The sequence below is a fragment of the Theropithecus gelada genome, chromosome 14 (genome assembly GCF_003255815.1).
Source record: "Theropithecus gelada isolate Dixy chromosome 14, Tgel_1.0, whole genome shotgun sequence".
In the NCBI taxonomy this organism is placed as follows: Eukaryota; Metazoa; Chordata; class Mammalia; order Primates; family Cercopithecidae; genus Theropithecus; species Theropithecus gelada.
Window position 1 is genome coordinate 57,832,596 of NC_037682.1, and position 22,438 is coordinate 57,855,033.

The following is a 22,438-nucleotide window of genomic DNA, read 5'->3' on the forward strand; positions in this document are numbered from 1 at the left end:
AGAGAATAGGAAAACATCTCTTTGACAGATTTCTCAAAAATTTCCATGGAAATTGGTATGTCAAAAAATGTCTATTGCTTTTGGGGTCACTTTATAAGCTTATTTTTTCCATAAATGCATTCATGATTTTTTTTCTAATTTTCAAATTTGTTTGATTAAATTTGAACCAAGTATTCTCTTAAATTGCTTTAAATTTTCTCTATTTTAATCACATCCTATTTTCAATTTCAACTTTTCGTGTTTGTACTTTCTTCCTTTTTTTGGATTAGTTATACTAGTCGACGCCATTTTTTTCTTTTTCTTCCTCCCTTCCTCCTTTCCTCCCTTCCTCCCCTCCTCCCTTCCTTCCTCCCTTCCTCCCTCCCTTCCTTACATTCTTTCTTTCTTCCTTGCTGTCCTTCTTTCTTTAGTATCATAATTTTTTTCTTCCCAAAAAGCAACTGCTATCATTAAAATACAGTGTTCCAAAGCAATATGTTCCCTGAATGAATATGTGTACATACACACACACTCACACACACACAAACACACACAACATTTAAAAATATTTTAAAACTGCACCCTCTCTGTAGTAGGAAAACGGTGAGACCAAGACATATTAGGCAGTTAGACAATACTTTAACCAGTTTGTGCACAAAGTGATATTAATTGGAAGTACTCCACTTTTCCCACCTTTATTTATCAAGGCTATGTAATTTTTTTAAATGGTCAGGGCTCATTTTTTGTCTTCTGAGGGAAAACCCCAATTACGTTGCCTAGTGTTTTTCTTAGGGCTATCTGCATTTCTTTGTTTCTCAGACCGTACACGATGGGGTTAAGCAGAGGCGTCAGTATTGTGTATGTCATGGCCGTCAGCATGTCTTCATGGAAGGAGTTGCTGTTCTTGGGCCTCAAATAGACAAAGCAAGCAAATCCATAGTGTATGGACACAACAGTGAGGTGGGAGGAGCAAGTTGAGAAGGCCTTAAACCTCCTCTTTGCAGAGGGCATCTTTGTGACTATGAACACAATGAAGACATAGGAAATCATAATTAAAATAAAGCTGCCCATCAACACACAGGCAGAGAGTGCAAAAATAGCCATTTCATAATCGGAAGTGTAATTACAAGCAAGGGAGACCACTGGTGAGAAATACTGCCGGATAGTGTTCAAGTCGCAAAAAGACAAGTTGAATACAGTGATGGTGATGCACAGAGAAAGCAGGAACCTAACCATCCAAGAAGCCATCATCTTCTGCAAGCAGATCTTTCTTGTCATAAGGGGGTGGTACTGCAGTGGGTTGTGGATGGCCGTGTAGCGGACATAGGACATAGCGGCCATGATGAAACAGTTGTTGGATGCAAAGCCCAGAAAGAAAAACATCTGTGTGGCACACTCAGGAAGAGAAATGGTCTTGCTCTCTGACAGCAAGTCCACCAACATGCGAGGCATGACTACCACAGTGGTACAGGTTTCTGAAAAAGACAGGCCACAGAGGAAAAAGTACATGGGAGTGTGAAGGTTGTGGCTGAACTTGATGGCCCCCATTATGGACACATTTGCAGTTAGGATGGTCATATGGGAGAAGAGAATCACCACAAAAAGTAGACTCTGCAGGTCTGAAAAACTGGAAAATCCTCACAGAATGAATATGCTCACTGCAGTGTGATTGCCCATCCTCCTGGTGGGCACGACCACTGTCTATCAATGGTGCAGAGGGGCTGTTGGTCACAAGTCTGAGATCACTGTATAAAGCTCCTTATGCACTGATTTACCTTTATTTTATTCAGGGGACCTGAGCAAGTGTCAGGCAACTCTTAGAGAACCTGAGGAAAGGGAGTTAAATGCACTTGGAAAGAGGTCAAGGTCAGGAGCCTGAGTTAAGAGAAGAATGATTCTAATATGATAATCTGTGTAGATGAGTGGGCCCAAATACCTATACCTAGATTTTACCCCAAAAGCACTGTTTATCTCTCTTTTCTCCATTCTGGATCTGCAAGGAAGACACAAAATAATGAATGAAAGTTTTTTGATCTCACTTACTGGATTTTGAGATGTTATATTTGTCAAATGCTTTTTGTGATTTAGTGGTACCCTAGCACTCAGGGGTGCTTAAAATAAACTGTTGATTGAATGAATAAAATAATTCCATCATTTAAAATTACTAAAACACTTAGAAAATTCTGAGAGATCAGCGAATATTTCCAAAATAACATTCACATTTCTTTCAATGCAATCCTATCTTCATCAGTGCTCTCCACAGAGTAGTGGTTCTGAGGGTGACATTTGTGTCAACAACTAGAGCAGACAAATCAATTTAACATGTTGTATATTCTGGCTTTCTATATGTGGTAATAATTAAAGGTTGAGACATACAACATCAATTTTTCTTATTACAATAGTTCTTAAGACATATCATTAATTTTTAAGTTCTTATTGTCTCTTTGAAGTTCTTTGAACATCTTTTTGAAGTGTCTAATATAATAAAGTGGACTAACTTAAATTTAATATAATTTTGAAGATGCTGGCTCATTCCGGAATGGTGTATTCTGATCAATTTTAGTGTTTTTAGCAGAACCTCCAGAACACCTGCCAGCTAATGTACTTAGGTAGTTTGCTTTGCAACAAGCCTGAAAAGAATTAAATCAAGTTCCTCAGATAAATTTTGCCAGTAATATTTCTATTTTGATTGTTCAACATACAATCTGCTTAGGACATGAGGGCAGAAAAATGATATGAAGACTCTTCACAGAATTTTCATTTTAATTTCAGTCATGGGTAAATGTGGAGGGAAAGAAATGAGGAAGCAGGTATGAGAATGAAGGGTTGGGAGAGAAAAAAGAAATACTGGCTGAAATTATTTTGAAAGATTCATCAAGACTAATGACAAAATAAGACAAAAGACAAAACAATTATATTGTTAGTTGAGGAGTTACTGTCTTCTATGTGCATTGCATTTATAGGTAAAGAATACAAGAAGAGTCAGAGCAGGTAACCAGCACCTACTCAATACCAATAATGTATTATACAATATGCTGGGATTAGACAGAACTGTCTCATGTAATTCTTACAAGGCTATGTGTAGAATTTTTATTTTTATTTTACAAAATGTGAAAGTAAGGTATGGAGTGGTAACACGACTATCAAAGTCCATGAATTTATTCCATATATACTGACTAGATGCCAATGATGTGTCCAGCAATTGTATGCATAGGAAGCACAACATGGCACCAGACATGTAGGATCTCTGTGATGTGAGAGTGCATAAGTACTGTCGTTTGTGGAATTTGAAAGCCCTCTCTGAGGAGGTGATGCACTTAAATGGAGAATAGAATGACAATATGTAAACTATGTGATGATCAGGGGGAGAATACTGCAGGTACAAGGTACAGATAACACAAAGATCCTTAGGTAGAAAACAAATATACCCAAGCATTCTTCAATCAAGACTCATATCATTTATTTTTTAGTCTACTCCCCAATAGACTCTTTCCTCTGAAGGTTTCTCAGATGATTTACCTCTAAAGGAAAGTCTTTCCATTTCTATTGTTTCAGAACCACCCACTTTGTATGACTCTCCAATTTCAGCCTCTATCAAAAAAGGATCTCCAATTTCTTCTGGGACATCTCCAATTCCAGAATGTCCTCCAAGTATTGAATACAGATGTTTAGAGCAAAATTGGCCATATTCCCTTACATATCGGGTTTCCTTCCTGTGTTTCCTCTCTGAGTTATTTACAGACATTGTAGAGTTACCATTAGGCTGCATTTCTTATTCCTTCCACATCTTTCACCCCAATGAGTTACTTCCAAAATTCTAGATATCTGTTTTCCAACATCTTAACCTTCTTTTTTAGTCCCTCTGCAGTTGCCCTATATCTGTCCCATAGGGTGAATATGGTATCTCCTTCTCCCAGTTCTATCCTTCACCTGCCAGCTTATTTATGTCACACCTGTGACCACGCTATGTCTCCTCATTATAGATGTCTTTTGGACCCCTTTTGCTTACAAGCTAGATAATACTAATAACTTATACTCTTTATTATATGTTTTGGTTTCATAGTCTTGTATATACTCATAGCTACCCTAAGATATAAGTACTATTACAATGATCTTATTTGCAATTAGGAAATTGTGGCTTAGAGAGGTACCTGATTTGCCAAAAGTGAGATACGTGGTAAATGTATGTGCATGGCGTATTTACAGCAAGGCAGTGAGAGTCTAGAGAACTATATGTTTAGCTAGCTGATTCTGAGGGGAATTCCACCTAGCATGGCTTCAAGATCTTACCTGTCCATCCTCATTTCCTACAGCCAAGTTCTCCTACAAAAGAAGCATCCCACTATTTCTCAAATATAGCATGTCCTTTTGGGGCTCTTCTACTATATCCATGTTATTTTCTCTAAGTTGCAATGTATTTCCTGCCCTTCTCTGCCTCCTAAAAACATAGCTTTCTCAAAATGACAATTTATCACTTCTCAGAAGACTCTCTAAATTTGCCTAGCTATGTTATTCACCTTTTAGATTTAGATACCATTTTATTGTAATAAGACATTTTTTACAAGCTTGGCTTCTGTACTAGACAGGACAAAGACCAGTGTAAAATTTTGTCTCCCCCAACTTTTAGCCTAAGCTGAGCACAATGTCGGCTTTGATTAAGGTCAGTTCGATGGCTATAGGATAAAACAGGATCTCATATTCTCCAGAAAGCCTTCCATGATTATTCAGTGATTATTACTTCAATTCATTTATTAATTCCTCCAATACATTGCTTGAGCTCTTTTGCATTTATTTTATTTAGACATGCACTAAAGAGAGTTGGCTGCTTTCTAAGTGAATTTTAAGTATCTTGTTGCCTAGCAATGTGAATGCAATAGGTGCTTTCTAAATGCTTGCTTAATTGCACTTATGATTGTTGAATAACATCAAAAACAAACAAACAAGTTCTGAAAACTTCAACCATGGTTTCTTAGAGCCTAGGAGAAAGAAACTATTATTTTTACATTCTAGACACTCCCCTTATTTACTATAGTATTAAATCACGCTTGACTTATAAATGGTCATATTAGAGTCACTAGGAGAGCTTTTTCAAAGAATATATTTCCACTTACATATACCCCACAAGTTCTTGGCAAATATCTTCAAGGAGAAAATCTCCAGGGTATCAGGATATGTATAGTTTGCACAATCTTTCTCAGTGATGGCAGTTGGGAGCATTTGACTTTTGTGATACTTATCATATATGTTGATGGTAAAGTCTGCTTTCCTCATTATTTAAGTATAGTAATGACAAAAGGTATGTCCATATGACATTACCTGCTTCCTTCCCAATGACCCTGGCAGCTTCTGGTGAACAAGATGCCCCTAACATTGTGTCAGCCTTTCTGTTTGGTTTGCCCAAGTCTTACCCTCTTTCTATACCTGGCTTTTGCCTTGAGTTTGCCATCCTGGTCTCTGTTTTTTGTTCTTCAAAGCCCTCCTCATGCAGTTTTCTGGGTTCTCTCTTTACCAAGAATAAGAAACAGACAACATTCTTAATTTTCATCTGTCTGTGCTCATAGTTTCTTCAATACTACTGAAGAATAGTAGTAGAATATTCAAAATACTTCAATTTCTAACAGGCTATAAACACCCACAGATACTTGATTATTAGAACATATAGAATGAAATGATGTACATTGTAAGAAGTAAAACAAAACAAAACAAAAAACCCAAACTCTAAAATTCCTACCTTCTAAAGAAGGAGAATTACCTTCCAGTTTCTTAAAATCATGAAGTACTTAAGCTGGAATAATGTACAGTCTCACAACACAGATGCGGCTTTCTTCAGTTCTTCCTGTCACTTCACTTATCTCTTCATTCAAGGGTAAGTGTTAAAGCAACTTTTCCCCTTGAATGCCTGTGATCAGTCCCCTCTGAATTTAGAGTCACCTATACATAAAAGGTAGTGTCATCTTCATTTCTTGGAGATGGAGCTCAGAACCATGAAGATTTTAATGAGAGTCCTGGGACCACTGAGACCACTATCTTGCAACTACTGATTTAGATACCAGAAGTCTTGACCTCTATATCACTCTATGTGATGCTCACAAATATGTTTTCTTAAATCCTCACACACCATAAGGGCTTTTCAATGAAGTTTGCTCCTGTTATTCTGAATAATAGTAGAAATGATTGAAATTCAACTTGTTAAAAATATACTTTAGAATGTAGAGGATGCATTTGGGCATATTTTACTTCCTGCACAATACCATTTATTTTATGATTCTGAAAATTTGCGAAGTCTCTCAGGTCTCTTCAACCTTATTCATAGGGCAAGGGAATGGGTCATCATTAGAAGCTATTGCCTGGGGAAACAAAAGAAGGAAGGTAAGAAGAAAACAAACACACAGTATGATCACTGTGATTTTTTTTCTCATGGGGCAACTTTGCTGTAGAAGACCTTGATGAAAAGGAATATCCACTATTACCCAAACCTCCAGTCACTGCACTGCTATCTGTAATATCCACAGGTGGCTTCGAATTTCCCCTGTCATCAGATTGTCCCTCAATGTCTTTGCCATTTATAACAATCTTCTACCTAATGTATTATCAAGTCTTGTCTCCAATATCTGTTCTCATCATCTCAATACTTCAGGCAAACCAATGCACTATATTCAAATTACATTCTGCATTTTCCTCATTCTGTTTTCTGTTCCTTCTGTCTGAAAAATCTCTATTCTTGATTTCACCCATCCAAAATCTTGCTCATTCTTCAAGGTTCAGAACAAATGCCACATCATCCAAGAAACTCCTAGCTTGCATAATGTATAAAAATCGAGACAGAAATTGTTGTCATTAAGAAGGAATTCTATAAGGGGAGGCATTTACTTTGCATAACTTGCATTGGGTACCAGAACATCAATGCTAACAGAGTCAGTGTAAGTCAGTGTAGATAGCTGTACATAATAAATAAGACTTTTTGAAACTAAGCAGACATTTTAGTGCCTTTCCTGGATCTCCCTTACCAGAGCAGTGAATACATCCCCCAGCTTCTTCGAGAGCCAGCTTCTAACATATATAAACCTCTTTTTTGAGAATTGCTCTTAGCAAAAAGGAAGATAAGTGACTGAAAATAGCTGGGAGTGCATACCCTCATACCCAGGGTGCCCCATAGCCAACAACGGAATGATATGATGGCTTTAAAACAATGGCAGAAATGTCCTATTGTTGCAAGCTAGAACCACTCCAAAGTGCCATTCATGCTCCAGTACTTCCTGGGGAATCAGACTGAAGCTACTTTCAACTGACTCCACACCTTTCTCTGGCATATTCCCATGCCTTGTTCTGTTTCTCTCTCATTCTTTGTTTTCTCCTGAGATCACTCTTTTACTAAATCACACGCATTTGAATTGGTAAGGTTCTGCTTTTGCAGAACTTGTGATAAGACAGAGTCTTAATAAATACATGAGAATAAAGACTGCTTATACCTTTTTATACACACTCAAAATTTAAAAATAATCGAGTATATCTAGTGACTGAAGATAGTGAAAAACAAAACAAAACAACAACAAAAGCAAAATAATTTACTATCAACAGTACTTACCTTTTCCCATCTTGAACCACTGTCTGTTTTGTATTCTGCAATCTCACACTCCTACTTTGGGCCTTTTTTTTTACCACTTTTGTCTTTTTCATGTTTGGTAGAGAGTGAAACTTCACCAACTTGAAGGAACACCTCACAGTGACCATGGCCCTTCTTCAGTTCTCATCACCAAGGACCACACAGTTACCGAGGTTGCCAACCCCAGCTATCTGAGTCAATCAGACACCATACACACTGAGACCCACAGTCACCATATGCCCCTTCATTTGGTACCTCATGTATTCCAGTATGTCTAGCCTCCTGCAGATGAAGGTCTTTACTTTTAAAAGTCAGCTCATGAATTTTGAAGGGGAGGGCTGCTTCTTCAAATGCATAGACACCTACACAAAGTTACAAGAATCACAGAGAATCAGGAAAACATGAGGCCACCAAAAGAACACAATACACTTCCAGTAATTGTCCTAAAAAAATGGAGATCCACAAGTTGACTGAAAAAGAATTTGAAATAATTGTTCTAATGAAATTCAGGGACTAGAAAAGAATGCAGGTAAACAATTTAACAAAATAAGGACAAAAATAAAAAAATAAGAATTCAAGAGATAGGAAAACACTAAAAGAAACAACTTTTGAGCTAAAAATACAATGACTGAATTAAAAAATGCAATAGAGTTCTTCAACAGCAGACTCAATCAAGAAGAAGAAAAAATCAGTAAAATCAGACAGGTCATTTGAAATTATCAGAGGAGATAAAAGGAAAGTAATAAAAAAATGAAGAAAGTTTATGGGCTATGTGGAACACTATCAAGAGAGCTAACTTTGCATTAGGGGAGTTCCAAAAGGAAAAGAGAGAGAGAATGGGGCAAAAAGTTTACTGTAAGAAATTATGGTTGAAAACTTCCCAAATCTGGGGAGAGACCCTCATCTCACACTGTATACAAAAATTACCTCAAATGGATTAAAGACTTAAACATAAGACCTAAAACTCTAAAACTACTAGATTAAAACATAGGATAAAAGCTCCATGACATTGGTCTGGTCAATGAGTTTTTGGATATGGCTCCCAAAGCACAAACAACAAAAGCAAAAATAGACAAATGAAATTACATAAAACTAAAAAGTTTCAGCATGGCAAAGGGAAAAATCAATGGAATAAGGAGACAACTAATGAAATGGGAGAAAAGGCTGGGCACAGTGGCTCATTCCTGTAGTCCCAGCACCTTGGGAGGCTGAGGTGGGCAGAGCACTTGAGATCAGGAGTTTGAAACCAGCCTGGCCAACATGGTGAAACTCTGTCTCTACTAAAAATACACAAATTAGTTGGGTGTGGTGGCACAAGCCTGTAATCCCAGCTACTTGGGAGGCTAAGGCAGGAGAATCGCTTGAACTTGGGAGACGGAGGTTGCAGTGAGCTAAGATCACACCACAGCACTCCAGCCTGGGCATCTAAAAAAAAAAAAAAAGACAGAAAGAAATGAGATAAAATAAAACAGTCATTTCTCATACAAATGGGTAATGGGTGTATTAAAAAATGTTCAACATCACTAATCTTCAGGGAAATGTAAATTAAATTAAAACCACAATTAGTTATCACCTCACACCTATTAGGATAACTATTATGAAAAAAATCAACAGGTATTGGCAAGGATGTGGGGGATAGGCAAACTTTATACATTGTTAGTGGGGTTGTAAATTGGTGTGGCCAATATGGAAAACAGTGTAAAAATTCCTCAAAAAACTAAAAGTAGAACTACCATAGAATCTAGCAATCCTACTTGTAAGTATATAGCCAAAAGAATTGCAATCAGTTTCTCAAACGATTTCTCCACTCCCATGTTCATTGCAGTATTATTCACTGTAAGTAAGATATGGCAATAACTAGATGTTTATTGATGGAAGAGTGGATAAAGAAAATGAGATGTGTGTGTGTATAACATATACGTATATATGTATATATACGTATATGTATATGATATATGTGTATGTGTGTATATATGCAGTATATGTATATATATATACTCTATAAGAGTCCATAGTATGTTTTATATAATATAACATATATTATTATATATGATATATGTACTCACATACACATACTATGGAATATTATTCAGCCATAAAAAGGAGAAATTCTGCCATTTTTTAAAACGTGAATGGAACTCAAGAACATTATTCTAAGTTAAATAAGCCAGACACATAAATGGAAATATTGCATGATCTCACTTATGAAATTTAAGTGGTCAAACTCATAAAGAGAGTGGAAAGATGGTTGCCAGGGATTGAAGGTGTTCGAGAAAAGAGAGGATTTGGGTCAAAGAGTACAAACTTTTGGTTATAAGATGAGTAAGTTCTTGGCAAATAATGTACGGCATAGTAACTATAGGTAATAATGATGTATACTTGAAATTTGATAAGACAAGAGATATTAAGTGTTCTCACCACACATACACACACACTAACTATGAGGTGATGGGTATGTTAGCTTGATTCTATTGTTATTGCATGTCAATAAATTTTTTAAAAAATCATGTTGTACATCTTAGATACAATTTTTTATTATCAATCATGCCTCAATAAAGCTGGAAATAAAATAATATTGCTTTTGTATATTATCTTTGTATATAGAGATCTTATTAAATTAGTAGTAGTTTGTTTTATAGATATCTGAGAATTTCCTGCTTGAATTGGAAACAAAGGAGAGTTTAAATTCTTCCTGTTTAATCTTTATATTTTTTGTTACTTTTTATTGCCTTTTTTCAATACCTGGTACTTCTAATATAATGTTGAATAGAAGGAGTGAGGTTGGACCTTCTTGCCTTTTACCCAAATGTGGATGGAAGTCATTTAATATTTTACCACTAAGAATGATGTTAGTCGAAAGATTTTGTAGATACTCTTCCTCATTTTTTGTCACTATAGTTGTTACTGCTCTCTCTTCCCCTTTCCTGCATTTTTGGATTATTTGAACTTTTAAAAAAGTCCATTTGCACTTTTCCATTGGCATTTTTAGCATACCTCTTTGCATTACTTTTTAAAGGATTGCTTTCAGAATTATAACATATGCTTCTAAATTTTTGGAGTTTACCTAGAGTTAATTAACTCACATAAAATATACAGACTTTGAGACCTTATATGCTTATTTTCTTCGTGCCACCTTTATGTTATAGTTGTCATATGTCTTACATCTCTGTACATAAATACCCCACAAGGCAATATTACAATTTTTATTTGCTGATTTATATGAATTTGAAAGGAATTAAGAGAAATACGGTGTTTTTTCTTAGCTTTATTGAGCTATAATTAACACATAAAAATTGTGTCTATTTATGGTGTACAATGTAATATTTTGACATATGCATACATTATGAAATGATTAAATCAAGCAAATTAACATATCCATCACTTCACAAACTTATAAAATTTTTGTGATCAAAACATTTGAGATCTATTCTCTTAATTTTTAAGTATATTTTATTAAATATAGTCACCATGCTGTACAATAGATAGCCAGAAAAACATAATACATCTTTATATTAAACCAGCTTTTTACCATTTTAGATTATTTTCATACATTCCTACAAACAAGAGATTCCCTTTCTCCCCTTGACGTTCTGCTTCTTGGTTGTATGATCAAGGTCACTTCTATAACAACAGTGTCTTAATTCTACAGGAACAAATGAGAGGCCCAGAGATTGCCTTCCAGAACTGTCCATCTGAAAGATCAAGGCATAGTGTGTTTGCATCGAATTCCAGCCATTATTGGTTGGGGTTGCCCTTAGGAGAATTTATGGCTACCACATCTAGGATGTGCTTGCATGAGGACTAAGCAGGCTTCTAATGGTTTCCTAAAGGTCTTAGGCTTCAGATAAGACGTGGAGCATTCAAGTGGAGTGTTTTAGTGGTTAGCACTGGAAGCAGGAAACTGACAATGTGGATTGGATTCACCCAGCACAAGATGCTTGAACTCCTCAGTCTCAGTTCTCTCATCTGAAAAAATAAGGGCAATAAAAATACCTCATAAAATTGTTGTAAGGATTAAATGAGTGTAAACTGTTAAGCATAGTTGTTGGCATAAAGCGACCTCTGAATGAATGCTGGTTCTAATTATCTTGGTAGGGCAAACCTGCTTTCTCAAAAGAAGGGCTTCAGGGGTTAAGATAGGAGATTCTAAAATTAGGATTAGCAAGAGAATTAGGGAAAAATTGAGTATTTGGGTTGAAAATACCTGTATTCTACCACTGTCTCCCTATATCATAAGGAACCACTCAAGAGACAACTCTTTGAGATATCAATAGTGAGAGATTATTTCTTATCTGGGAATCATCCAAACATCTATTTTTTGAGACAGAGTTTCACTCTTGTTGCCCAGGCTGGAGTGCAGTGGCACAACCTCGGCTCGCTGCAGCCTCCACCTCCTGGATTCAAGCTATTCTCCTGCCTCAGCCTCCTGAGTAGCTGGGATTACAGGCACCTGCCACCGTGCCGAGCTAATTTTTGTATTTTTAGTAGAGACAGGGCTTCACCACGTTGGCAAGTTTGGTCTCAAACTCCTGACCATGGGTGATCTGCCTGCTTTGGCCTCTCAAAGTACTGGGATTACAGGCATAAGCCACTGCGCCCAGCCTACATCTTTTTAATTTGTACATCTTTATAAAATTTTTGAGGCATTTATTTTCTTAGTTTTGCTCTGATAATTAGTGTATATGTGTTAAAATGTTTTATTATTTAACATTCAACTTTACATCAAGTTCTACCTCATATTCCCCTAAGTTACTTAATGGTACATCTTATAGATAGATATCAATACAAAATTCTTTTCAATAAACACATACTGAATAGGTAAAGCTAAGGCTAGTATTTTACATCTGAAGTTTAGTATTGAATATTTCTTAATCATAAATATCATAGTAAACTTGTAACCAGCATTTATTTAAAAAGCAATTTGTTATATTATACCCTCTAATAATTATTAAAGGTTATAGAACTGTAAATGAACACTTAGAGACAACAGAATAAATTGACCACTTGAGAACTGACGGAATCTTGAAAGATAAGTTGTTTATGTGTGTGAATTGAACTGCTCAATATCCGCTACAGAAAATGATCATGTTCCATGAGGCTTTTGAATTCACATTTGAATCTCTAGAGTCTTTTCCTCAAGGGAAAACAAAAATAAAATATAGCTGTATAGCCACCATGGCTTTTATCTGTTACTCAAAGATAAATGAGTTCTCATTTCAAGAGGTAAGACTTTAGCTTTTGTTAATGAATCTGATGTATTGATATTCATTTGCCATTTGAGAACACTTTATTCTCTAAAGTTATATCTGTACTCACAAGCCATAGTGCAGAAACAGGACAGATATAATCAAGCAATAAGCTAGTGAACAACTTTGACAAAATTTCTCTGTTTCCACCATCACTTTCATGTGAATAAACAGGAATAATCCAGTTATCAGGATTCATTGTTTATCTACCCATGAGACAGAAACCCTTACAGTCTTTCAATACTATTCAAACTTTGCACTATGCCATATGCTAATAAACTCAGTACTTTCAAGATGCTTTCAGCACTTACTGGTATTTAAAGTTATAAAGATTTTAATTAAGTATTTCAAAATGTAAAGATATTAGCAATATGTATAGAAAGACTTACTTTGTTTATAGGTCTGAATGCTGTTAGCTTCAAGACAATAACATATTAGACAAAACTTGGGATATAAAGTTAGAAAATTTGGAGATGAGTGTCAACCTGGCCACCAGTTGGGTGATCCTTCTTCAATTTTTAGGTTATACTTTATTCAACTATATATTATGTTGAAAATAATATTATTTTATTCTACACAACTCCAATTAGAAAACATTGTTACAGTGAAAGATATTTGATTTGTTCAAATAAATGTGTTTTATATACTGAATAGCAATCATACTTTTTGCATAGTGATTATATTGATAATTCAAACTACTTTAAAAGTAAAACAATAATATAATATATTCAATTATTAATATTTTTAAAGTATTTAACACATTTATGTGACCTAATTCATAACCGTAATTAGAAATTCCTTTCTGATAAGAGTTAAAAACAAATTGACTTTTCCTTTTTAAAAAAAATTGGCTTATTTCGCTGATACATGTTGTGAAACATGTAATTAACCAAGTGTCTCCCTTACATATTAGCTGTAAGAAGACATAAACGATAAAATGTTATCCACTCATTGCTAGGAGTATTGAATGATTTATGTTTATTTATTGTATAGTTACTAAAAGAATGGGCAGTCGTACTTCCTAGAGTTCATATTCTAACTCCACCATTTGGTGTGTAACCTTGTACAAGTTACAGAATCTCTTTCAAATTCAGTTTATGCATCCATAAAATAATAATGAAATGAATATTACTTTATGGAAAGTGAACCAAAATTCCTAGCCCTCTGCTTGTCATTTAGTAAACATATAATAAATGTTAGCTATTACTCAAGTCTTTATTACACAACTCTATATGTATACATATTTTTAAATACCAGTCCCTTTTGTTATTCTCAACTATCTTAAATTTTTTAACCTTTGGGTTTAAAGCCACTTTAAGTGCATTTTTGGAAACAATATGACATAGTAAGAAAAAGACATTATTTGGAGGATCTTTTCTGGTGTTTGTGCTAAAAAAAACTTCTTGAGGGGAGAAAGATGGCCGAATAGGAACAGCTCCAGCCTCCAGCTCCCAGTGTGAGCGACACAGAAGATGGGTGATTTCTGCATTTTCAACTGAGGTACTGGATTCATCTCACTGGGGAGTGCCGGACAATCGGTGCTGGTCAGCTAGTGCAGCCCGACCAGTGAAAGCTAAAGCAGGGCGAGGCATCGCCTCACCTGGGAAGTGCAAGGGGGAAGGGAATCCCTTTTCCTAGCCAAGGGAAACTGAGACACACAACACCTGGAAAATTGGGTAACTCCCACTCTAATATTGTGCTTTACCAAGGGTCTTAGCAAACGGCACACCAGGAGATTATATCCCACACCTGGCTGGGAGAGTCCCACACCCAGGGAACCACCCTCATTGCTAGTACAGCAGTCTGAGATCTAACTGCAAGGCCACAGCAAGGCTGGGGGAGGGGCGCCCGCCATTTCTGAGGCTTAAGTAGGTAAACAAAGCCTCTGGGAAGCTCCAACTGGGTGGAACCCACCGTAGCTCAAGGAGGCCTGCCTGTCTCTGTAGACTCCACCTCTTGGTGGAGTCTGACAGCTGTCTGACAGCTTTGAAGAGAGCCATGGATCTCCCAGCACAGAGGCTGAGATCTGAGAATGGACAGACTGCCTGCTCAAGTGGGTCCCTGACCCCTGAGTAGCCTAACTGGGAGACATCCCCCACTAGGTGCAGACTGATGCCTCACACCTCACACAGCAGGGTACACCCCTGAGACAAAGCTTCCAGAGCAAGAATCAGACAGCAGCACTTGCTGTTTAGCAATATTCTATATTCTGCAGCCTCTGCTGCTGATACCCAGGCAAACAGGGTCTGAAGTGGACCTCAAGCAATCTCCAACAGACTTACAGCTGAGGGTCCTGACTGTTAGAAGGAAAACTAACAAACAGAAAGGACACCCACACCAAAACCCCATCAGTACATCACCAGCATCAAAGACCAAAGGCAGATAAAAACCACAAAGATGGGGAAAAAGCAGGGCAGAAAAGCTGGAAATTCAAAAAATCAGAGTGCATCTCCCCCTCCAAAGGAACACAGCTCATCACCAGCTATGGATCAAAGTTGGATGGAGAATGACTTTGACGAGTTGAGAGGAGAAGGCTTCAGTCAATCAAACTTCTCAGAGCTAAAGGAGGAACTATGTACCTAGTGCAAAGAAACTAAAAATTTTGAAAAAAGAATGGAAGAATGGATAACTAGAATAATCAATGCAGAGAAGGCCATAAACAAACCGACAGAGACAAAAACCATGACACGAGAAATACATGACAAATGCACAAGCTTCAGTAACTGACTCGATCAACTGGAAGAAAGAGTATCAATGATTGAAGATCAAATGAATGAAATGAAGTGAGAAGAGAAGTCTAGAGAAAAAAAAGGAAAAAGAAATGAACAAAGCCTCCAAGAAATATGGGATTATGTGAAAAGACCAAATCTACGTCTGATTGGTGTGCCTGAAAGTGAGGGGGAAAATGGAACCAAGTTGGAAAACACTGTGCAGGATATCATCCAGGGGAACTTCCCCAACCTAGTAAGGCAGGCCAACGTTCAAATTCAGGAAATACAAAGAACGCCACAAAGATACTCCTCGAGAAGAGCAACTCCAAGACACATAATTTTCAGATTCACCGAAGTTGAAATGAAGGAAAAAATGTTAAGAGAGCAGCCAGAGAGAAAGGTCGGGTTACACACAAAGGGAAGCCCATCAGACTAACAGCAGATCTCTCGGCAGAAACTCTACAAGCCAGAAGAGAGTGGGGGCCAATATTCAACATTCTTAAAGAAAAGAATTTTCAACCCAGAATTTCATATCCAGCCAAACTAAGTTTCATCAGTGAAGGAGAAATAAAATCCTGTACAGACAAGCAAATGCTTAGAGATTTTGTCACCACCAGGTCTGCCCTACGAGAGATCCTGAAGGAAGCACTAAATATGGAAAGGAACAACCAGTACCAGTCATTGCAAAACCATGCCAAAATGTAAAGACCATCGATGTTAGGAAGAAACTGCATCAACTAATGAGCAAAATAACCAGCTATTATCACAATGACAGGATCAAGTTCACACATAACAATATTAACCTTAAATGTAAATGGACTAATCGGTCCAATTAAAAGACACAGACTGGCAAATTGGATAAAGAGTCAAGACCCATCAATTTGCTGTATTCAGGAGACCCATCTCACATGCAGAGACACACATAGGCTCAAAATAAAGGGATGGAGGAAGACCTACCAAGCAAATGGAGAACAAAAAAAAAGCAGGGGTTGTAATCCTAGTCTCTGATAAAACAGACTTTAAACCATCAAAGATCAAAAGAGACAAAGAAGGCCATTACATAATGGTAAAGGGTTCAATTCAACAGGAAGAGCTAACTACCCTAAATATATATGCGCCCAATACAGGAGCACCCAGATTCATAAAGCAAGTCCTTAGAGACTTACAAAGTGACTTAGACTCCCATACAATAATTATGGGAGACTGCAACACCCCACTGTCAACATTAGACAGATCAATGAGACAGAAAGTTAACAAGGATAGCCAGGAATTGAACTCAACTCTGCACCAAGCGGACCTAATAGACATCTACAGAACTCTCCACCCCAAATCAACAGAATATACATTCTTCTCAGCACCACATCACACCTATTCCAAAATTGACCACATAGTTGGAAGTAAAGTACTCCTCAGCAAACGTAAAAGAACAGAAATTGTAACAAACTGTCTCTCAGACCACAGTGAAATCAAACCAGAACTCAGGACTAAGAAAATCAATCAAAACTGCTCAACTACATGGAAACTGAATAACCTGCTCCTGAATGACTACTGGGTACATAACGAAATGAAGGCAGAAATAAAGATGTTCTTTGAAACCAATGAGAACAAAGATACAATATACCAGAATCTCTGGGACACATTTAAAGCAGTATGTAGAGGGAAATTTATAGCACTAAATGCCCACAAGAGAAAGCTGGAAAGATCTAAACTTGATGCCCTAACATCACAATTAAAAGAACTAGAAAAGCAAGAGCAAACACATTCAAAAGCTAGCAGAAAGCAAGAAATAACTAAGATCAGAGCAGAACTGAAGGAGATAGAGACACAAAAAACCCCCCAAAAAATCAATGAATCCAGGAGCTCGTTTTTTGAAAAGATCAAGAAAATTGATAGACCGCTAGCAAGACTAATAAAGAAGAAAAGAGAGAAGAATCAAATAGATGCAATAAAAAATGATAAAGGGGTATCACCACCGACCCCACAGAAATACAAACTACCATCAGAGAATACTATAAACACCTCTATGCAAATAAACTAGAAAACCTAGAAGAAATGGATAATTTCCTGGATACATACACTCTCCCAAGACTAAACCAGGAAGAAGTTGCATCCCTGAATAGACCAATAGCAGGCTCTGAAATTGAGGCAATAATTAATAGCCTACCAACCAAAAAATGTCCAGGACCAGATGGATTCACAGCCAAATTCTACCGGAGGTACAAAGAGGAGATGGTACCATTCCTTCTGAAACTATTCCAATCAATAGAAAAAGAAGGAATCCTCCCTCACTCATTTTATGAGGCCAACATCATCCTGATACCAAAGCCTGGCAGAGACACAACAAAAAAAGAGAATTTTAGACCAATATCCCTGTTGAACATCGATGCAAAAATCTTCAATAAAATACTGGCAAACTGAATCCAGCAGCACATCAAAAAGCTTATCCACCATGATCAAGTGGGCTTCATCCCTGGGATGCAAGGCTGGTTCGACATACGCAAATCAATAAATGTAATCCAGCATATAAACAGCACCAAAGACAAAAACCACATGATTATCTCAATAGATGCAGAAAAGGCCTTTGACAAAATTCAACAGCCCTTCATGCTAAAAACTCTCAATAAACTAGGTATTGATGGAACTTATCTCAAAATAATCAGAACTATTTATGACAAACCCATAGCCAATATCATACTGAATGGGCAAAAACTGGAAGCATTCCCTTTGAAAACTGGCACAAGACAGGGATGCCCTCTCTCACCACTCCTATTCAACATAGTGTTGCAAGTTCTGGCTAAGGCAATCAGGCAAGAGAAAGAAATCAAGGGTATTCAGTTAGGAAAAGAAGAAGTCAAATTATCCCTGTTTGCAGATGACATGATTGTATATTTAGAAAACCCCATCATCTCAGCCCAAAATCTCCTTAAGCTGATAAGCAACTTCAGCAAAGTCTCAGGATACAAAATCAATGTGCAAAAATCACAAGCATTCTTATACACCAGTAACAGACAAACAGAGAGCCAAATCATGAATGAACTTCCATTCACAATTGCTTCAAAGAGAATAAAATACCTAGGAATCCAACTTACAAGGGATGTAAAGGACCTCTTCAAGGAGAACTACAAACCACTGCTCAGTGAAAGAAAAGAGGACACAAACAAATGGAGGAACATACCATGCTCATGGATAGGAAGAATCAACATCGTGAAAATGGCCATACTGCCCAAGGTAATTTATAGATTCAATGCCATCCCCATCAAGCTACCAATGAGTTTCTTCACAGAATTGGAAAAAACTGCTTTAAAGTTCATATGGAACCAAAAAAGAGCCCGCATTGCCAAGACAATCCTAAGTCAAAAGAACAAAGCTGGAGGCATCACACTACCTGACTTCAAAATATACTACAAGGCTACAGTAGCCAAAACAGCATGGTACTGGTACCAAAACAGAGATGTAGACCAATGGAACAGAACAGAGCCCTCAGAAATAATACCACACATCTACAGCCATCTGATCTTTGATAAACCTGAGAAAAACAAGAAATAGGGAAAGGATTCTCTATTTAATAAATGGTGCTGGGAAAATTGGCTAGCCATAAATAGACAGCTGAAACTGGATCTTTTCCTTACTCCTTATACGAAAATTAATTCAAGATGGATTAGAGACTTAAATGTTAGACCTGAAACCATAAAAACCCTAGAAGAAAACCTAGGTAATACCATTCAGGACATAGGCATGGGCAAGGACTTCATGTCTAAAACACCAAAAGCAATGGCAACAAAAGCCAAAATTGACAAATGGGATCTCATTAAACTAAAGAGCTTCTGCACAGCAAAAGAAACTACCATCAGAGTGAACAGGCAACCTACAGAATGGGAGAAAATTTTTGCAATCTACTCATCAGACAAAGGGCTAATATCCAGAACCTACAAAGAACTCAAATAAATTTACCAGAAAAAAACAAATAACCCCATCAAAAAATGGGCAAAGGATATGAACAGACATTTCTCAAAAGAAGACATTCATACAGCCAACAGACACATGAAAAAATGCTCATCATCACTGGCCGTCAGAGAAATGCAAATCAAAACCACAATGAGATACCATCTCACACCAGTTAGAATGGCAATCATTAAAAAGTCAGGAAACAACAGGTGCTGGAGAGGATGTGGAGAAATAGGAACACTTTTACACTGTTGGTGGGATTGTAAATTGGTTCAACCATTGTGGAAAACAGTATGGCAATTCCTCAAGGATCTAGAACTAGAAATACCATATGACCCAGTCATCCCATTACTGGGTATATACCCAAAGGATTATAAATCATGCTGCTATAAAGACACATGTACACGTATGTTTATTACGGCACTATTCACAATAGCAAAGACTTGGAATCAACCCAAATGTCCATCAGTGACAGACTGGATGAAGAAAATGTGGCACATATACACCATGGAATAGTATGCAGCCACAAAAAAGGATGAGTTTGTGTCCTTTGTAGGGACATGGATACAGCTGGAAACCATCATTCTCAGCAAACTATTGCAAGAACAGAAAACCAAACACCGCACGTTCTCACTCATAGGTGGGAATTGAACAATGAGATCACTTGGACTCTGGAAGTGGAACATCACACACCAGGGCCTATTATGGCGAGGGGAGAGGGGGGAGGGATGGCATTGAGAGTTATACCTGATGTAAATGATGAGTTGATGGGTGCTGACGAGTTGATGGATGCAGCACACCAACATGGCACAAGTATACATATGTAACAAACCTGCACGTTGTGCACATGTACCCTAGAACTTAAAGTATAATAAAATAATTTTAAAAAAATAAATGCTTATCAAGTATGGTTAACCTCAACATGACTCTTCATCTTAAGACATTTTATTTCACAATAACCTTGTTGCTATATAAATGTCTATATCAAATATTAAACAAGTAATTTGGGGCTTCTCAAAAAGAAATACAAATTGTTAATTTCTGATTTAAATTATAATTAGTATATATCCTTTATTGAATTATATTCAATAAAATATTTGAAAAAAAAAAAAAACTTTTTTAAAAACATAGACTTGGCCGGGTGTGGTGGCTCACACCTGTAATCCCAGCACTTTGGGAGGCCGAGGCAGGCCGATCACAAGGTTGGGAGATCGAGACCATCCTGGCTAACATGGTGAAACCCCATCTCTACTAAAAATACAAAAAGATTAGCCGGGCATGGTGGTGGGTGCCTGTAGTTCCAGCTACTCGGGAGGCTGAGGCAGGAGAATGGTGTGAACCTGGAAGGCGGAGTTTGCAGTGAGTGGAGATCTTGCCACTGCACTCCAGCCTGGACGACAGAGCAAGACTCCCTCTCAAAAAAAAAAAAAAGAGAAACATAAACTCATCATTTGATGTGAAAAATGTACTGATGTTGAATGTCTTCAAAATGACTTCTAGTGAAAATGAAACCAACAAGTTTTTACTGCTTTAATGTGCTGTTCTCATCATGGGTTCATTTAGTCAGCAGCCACTTCGTCTCATGGATTCCCTGGAAGACGGGAATCACACTGCTGTGATGGAGTGCATCTTACTGGGCTTAACAGATAGTCCAATCCTTGGAGTCATCCTCTTCATGATTATCCTATGCATCTACCTGGTGACCATATCTGGCAATCTCAGCACAATCATTCTTATCAGAATCTCTTCTCAGCTTCATCATCTTATGTATATTTTTCTGAGTCACTTGGCTTTTGTTGACATGGCCTATTCATCTTCTGTCACACCCAACATGCTTATGAACTTCCTCATGGAGAGAAATACAATCTCTTACCTTGGATGTGCCATCCAGCTTAGTTCAGTGTTTTTCTTTGGCACAGTCGAATGCTTCCTTCTGGCTGCCATGGCCTATGATCGCTTTGTGGCAATTTGCAGCCCACTGCTTTATTCAACCAAAATGTCCACACAAGTCTGTGTTCAGCTACTCCTAGTGGCTTATATAGGTGGTTTTCTTAACTCTTCCTTCTCTACCTTTTCCTTCCTGTCTTTATTCTTTTGTGGACCAAATCAAGTCAATCATTTTTTCTGTGATTTTACTCCTTTACTTGAACTCTCCTGTTCCGATACGAGTATCCCTGCAGTCATTCCCTCATTTTCTACTGGCTCCATCATTGTGGTCACTGTGTGTGTCATAGCCCTCTCCTACATCTACATCCTCATCACCATCCTGAAGATGCGCTTCACTGAGGGGCGCCACAAGGCCTTCTCCTCCTGCACCTCCCACCTCACTGCAGTCGCTCTGTTCTATGGGACCATTACATTCATTTATGTGATGCCCAAGTCCAGCTACTCAACTGACCAGAACAAGGTGGTGTCTGTGTTCTACGTGGTGGTGATTCCCATGTTGAACCCCCTGATCTACAGCCTCAGGAACAAGGAGATTATAGGGGCTCTGAAGAGAGAGCTTAAAAATATTTTCTAGTGATATCTGTTCTTTTTTATAATGATTGACAAAGTAATATTCCATAAATAAAGTAATGAAAAGAAATTGAATGTCTGAAATATAGCTGGCCATACATCATTACCAGCATTGAGCTTTTGTTAGTAGTGGGTGGATTTTCAGCTATCAAATAGTAAATCAGAGGCACAGAGTAAATTACCTCTACAAAATTAAGTTAAATTTATAATTTAAAAAAGTCAAATGTGTTTATATTTTAAAAATACACAATCTACTGAAAATTCTTTTTAAGTTAGAATTTTTGAAAGAAGTTATCTGCTGTAATTAGACTTGAAGACATATGAACTAAAGAGACAAGTCATCTGCTTGCTACACACCTAACAGATACTGTTGATACAGGGGTAGGATAACTTTAGTAAACACTTTTGTTTATAAATGGGGAATACAGGAGTCACAG

The 22,438-nt window shown here is 37.3% G+C and overlaps 2 protein-coding genes across 2 annotated transcripts; one reads left to right on the forward strand and one right to left on the reverse strand.

Annotated features, from left to right (window-relative positions):
• Positions 1 to 662: 662 nt before the first annotated feature.
• LOC112605593 (olfactory receptor 10T2-like) lies at positions 663 to 1,965 on the reverse strand. Its single transcript, XM_025355210.1, has 2 exons — positions 1,826 to 1,965; positions 663 to 1,543 (listed from the first exon to the last, which is right to left on the reverse strand). Exons 1-2 carry the CDS (start codon positions 1,963 to 1,965, stop codon positions 709 to 711), a joined length of 975 nt encoding a protein of 324 aa, XP_025210995.1. The 3' UTR covers positions 663 to 708.
• A 19,101-nt stretch (positions 1,966 to 21,066) lies between these two features.
• LOC112607293 (olfactory receptor 502-like) lies at positions 21,067 to 22,005 on the forward strand. The gene has a single exon (XM_025358403.1). It carries the CDS (start codon positions 21,067 to 21,069, stop codon positions 22,003 to 22,005), a length of 939 nt encoding a protein of 312 aa, XP_025214188.1.
• Positions 22,006 to 22,438: the final 433 nt, after the last annotated feature.

Coding starts and splice junctions, on each gene's coding strand:
- LOC112605593 (XM_025355210.1), bottom strand. CDS start 1,965: ATGGAGAAAAGAGAGATAAACAGTGCTTTTGGGGTAAAATCTAGGTAT. Junction 1,544..1,825: donor CTTGACCTCTTTCCAAGTGC/ATTTAACTCCCT, acceptor GACCATCCTAAC/TGCAAATGTGTCCATAATGG.
- LOC112607293 (XM_025358403.1), top strand. CDS start 21,067: ATGGATTCCCTGGAAGACGGGAATCACACTGCTGTGATGGAGTGCATC.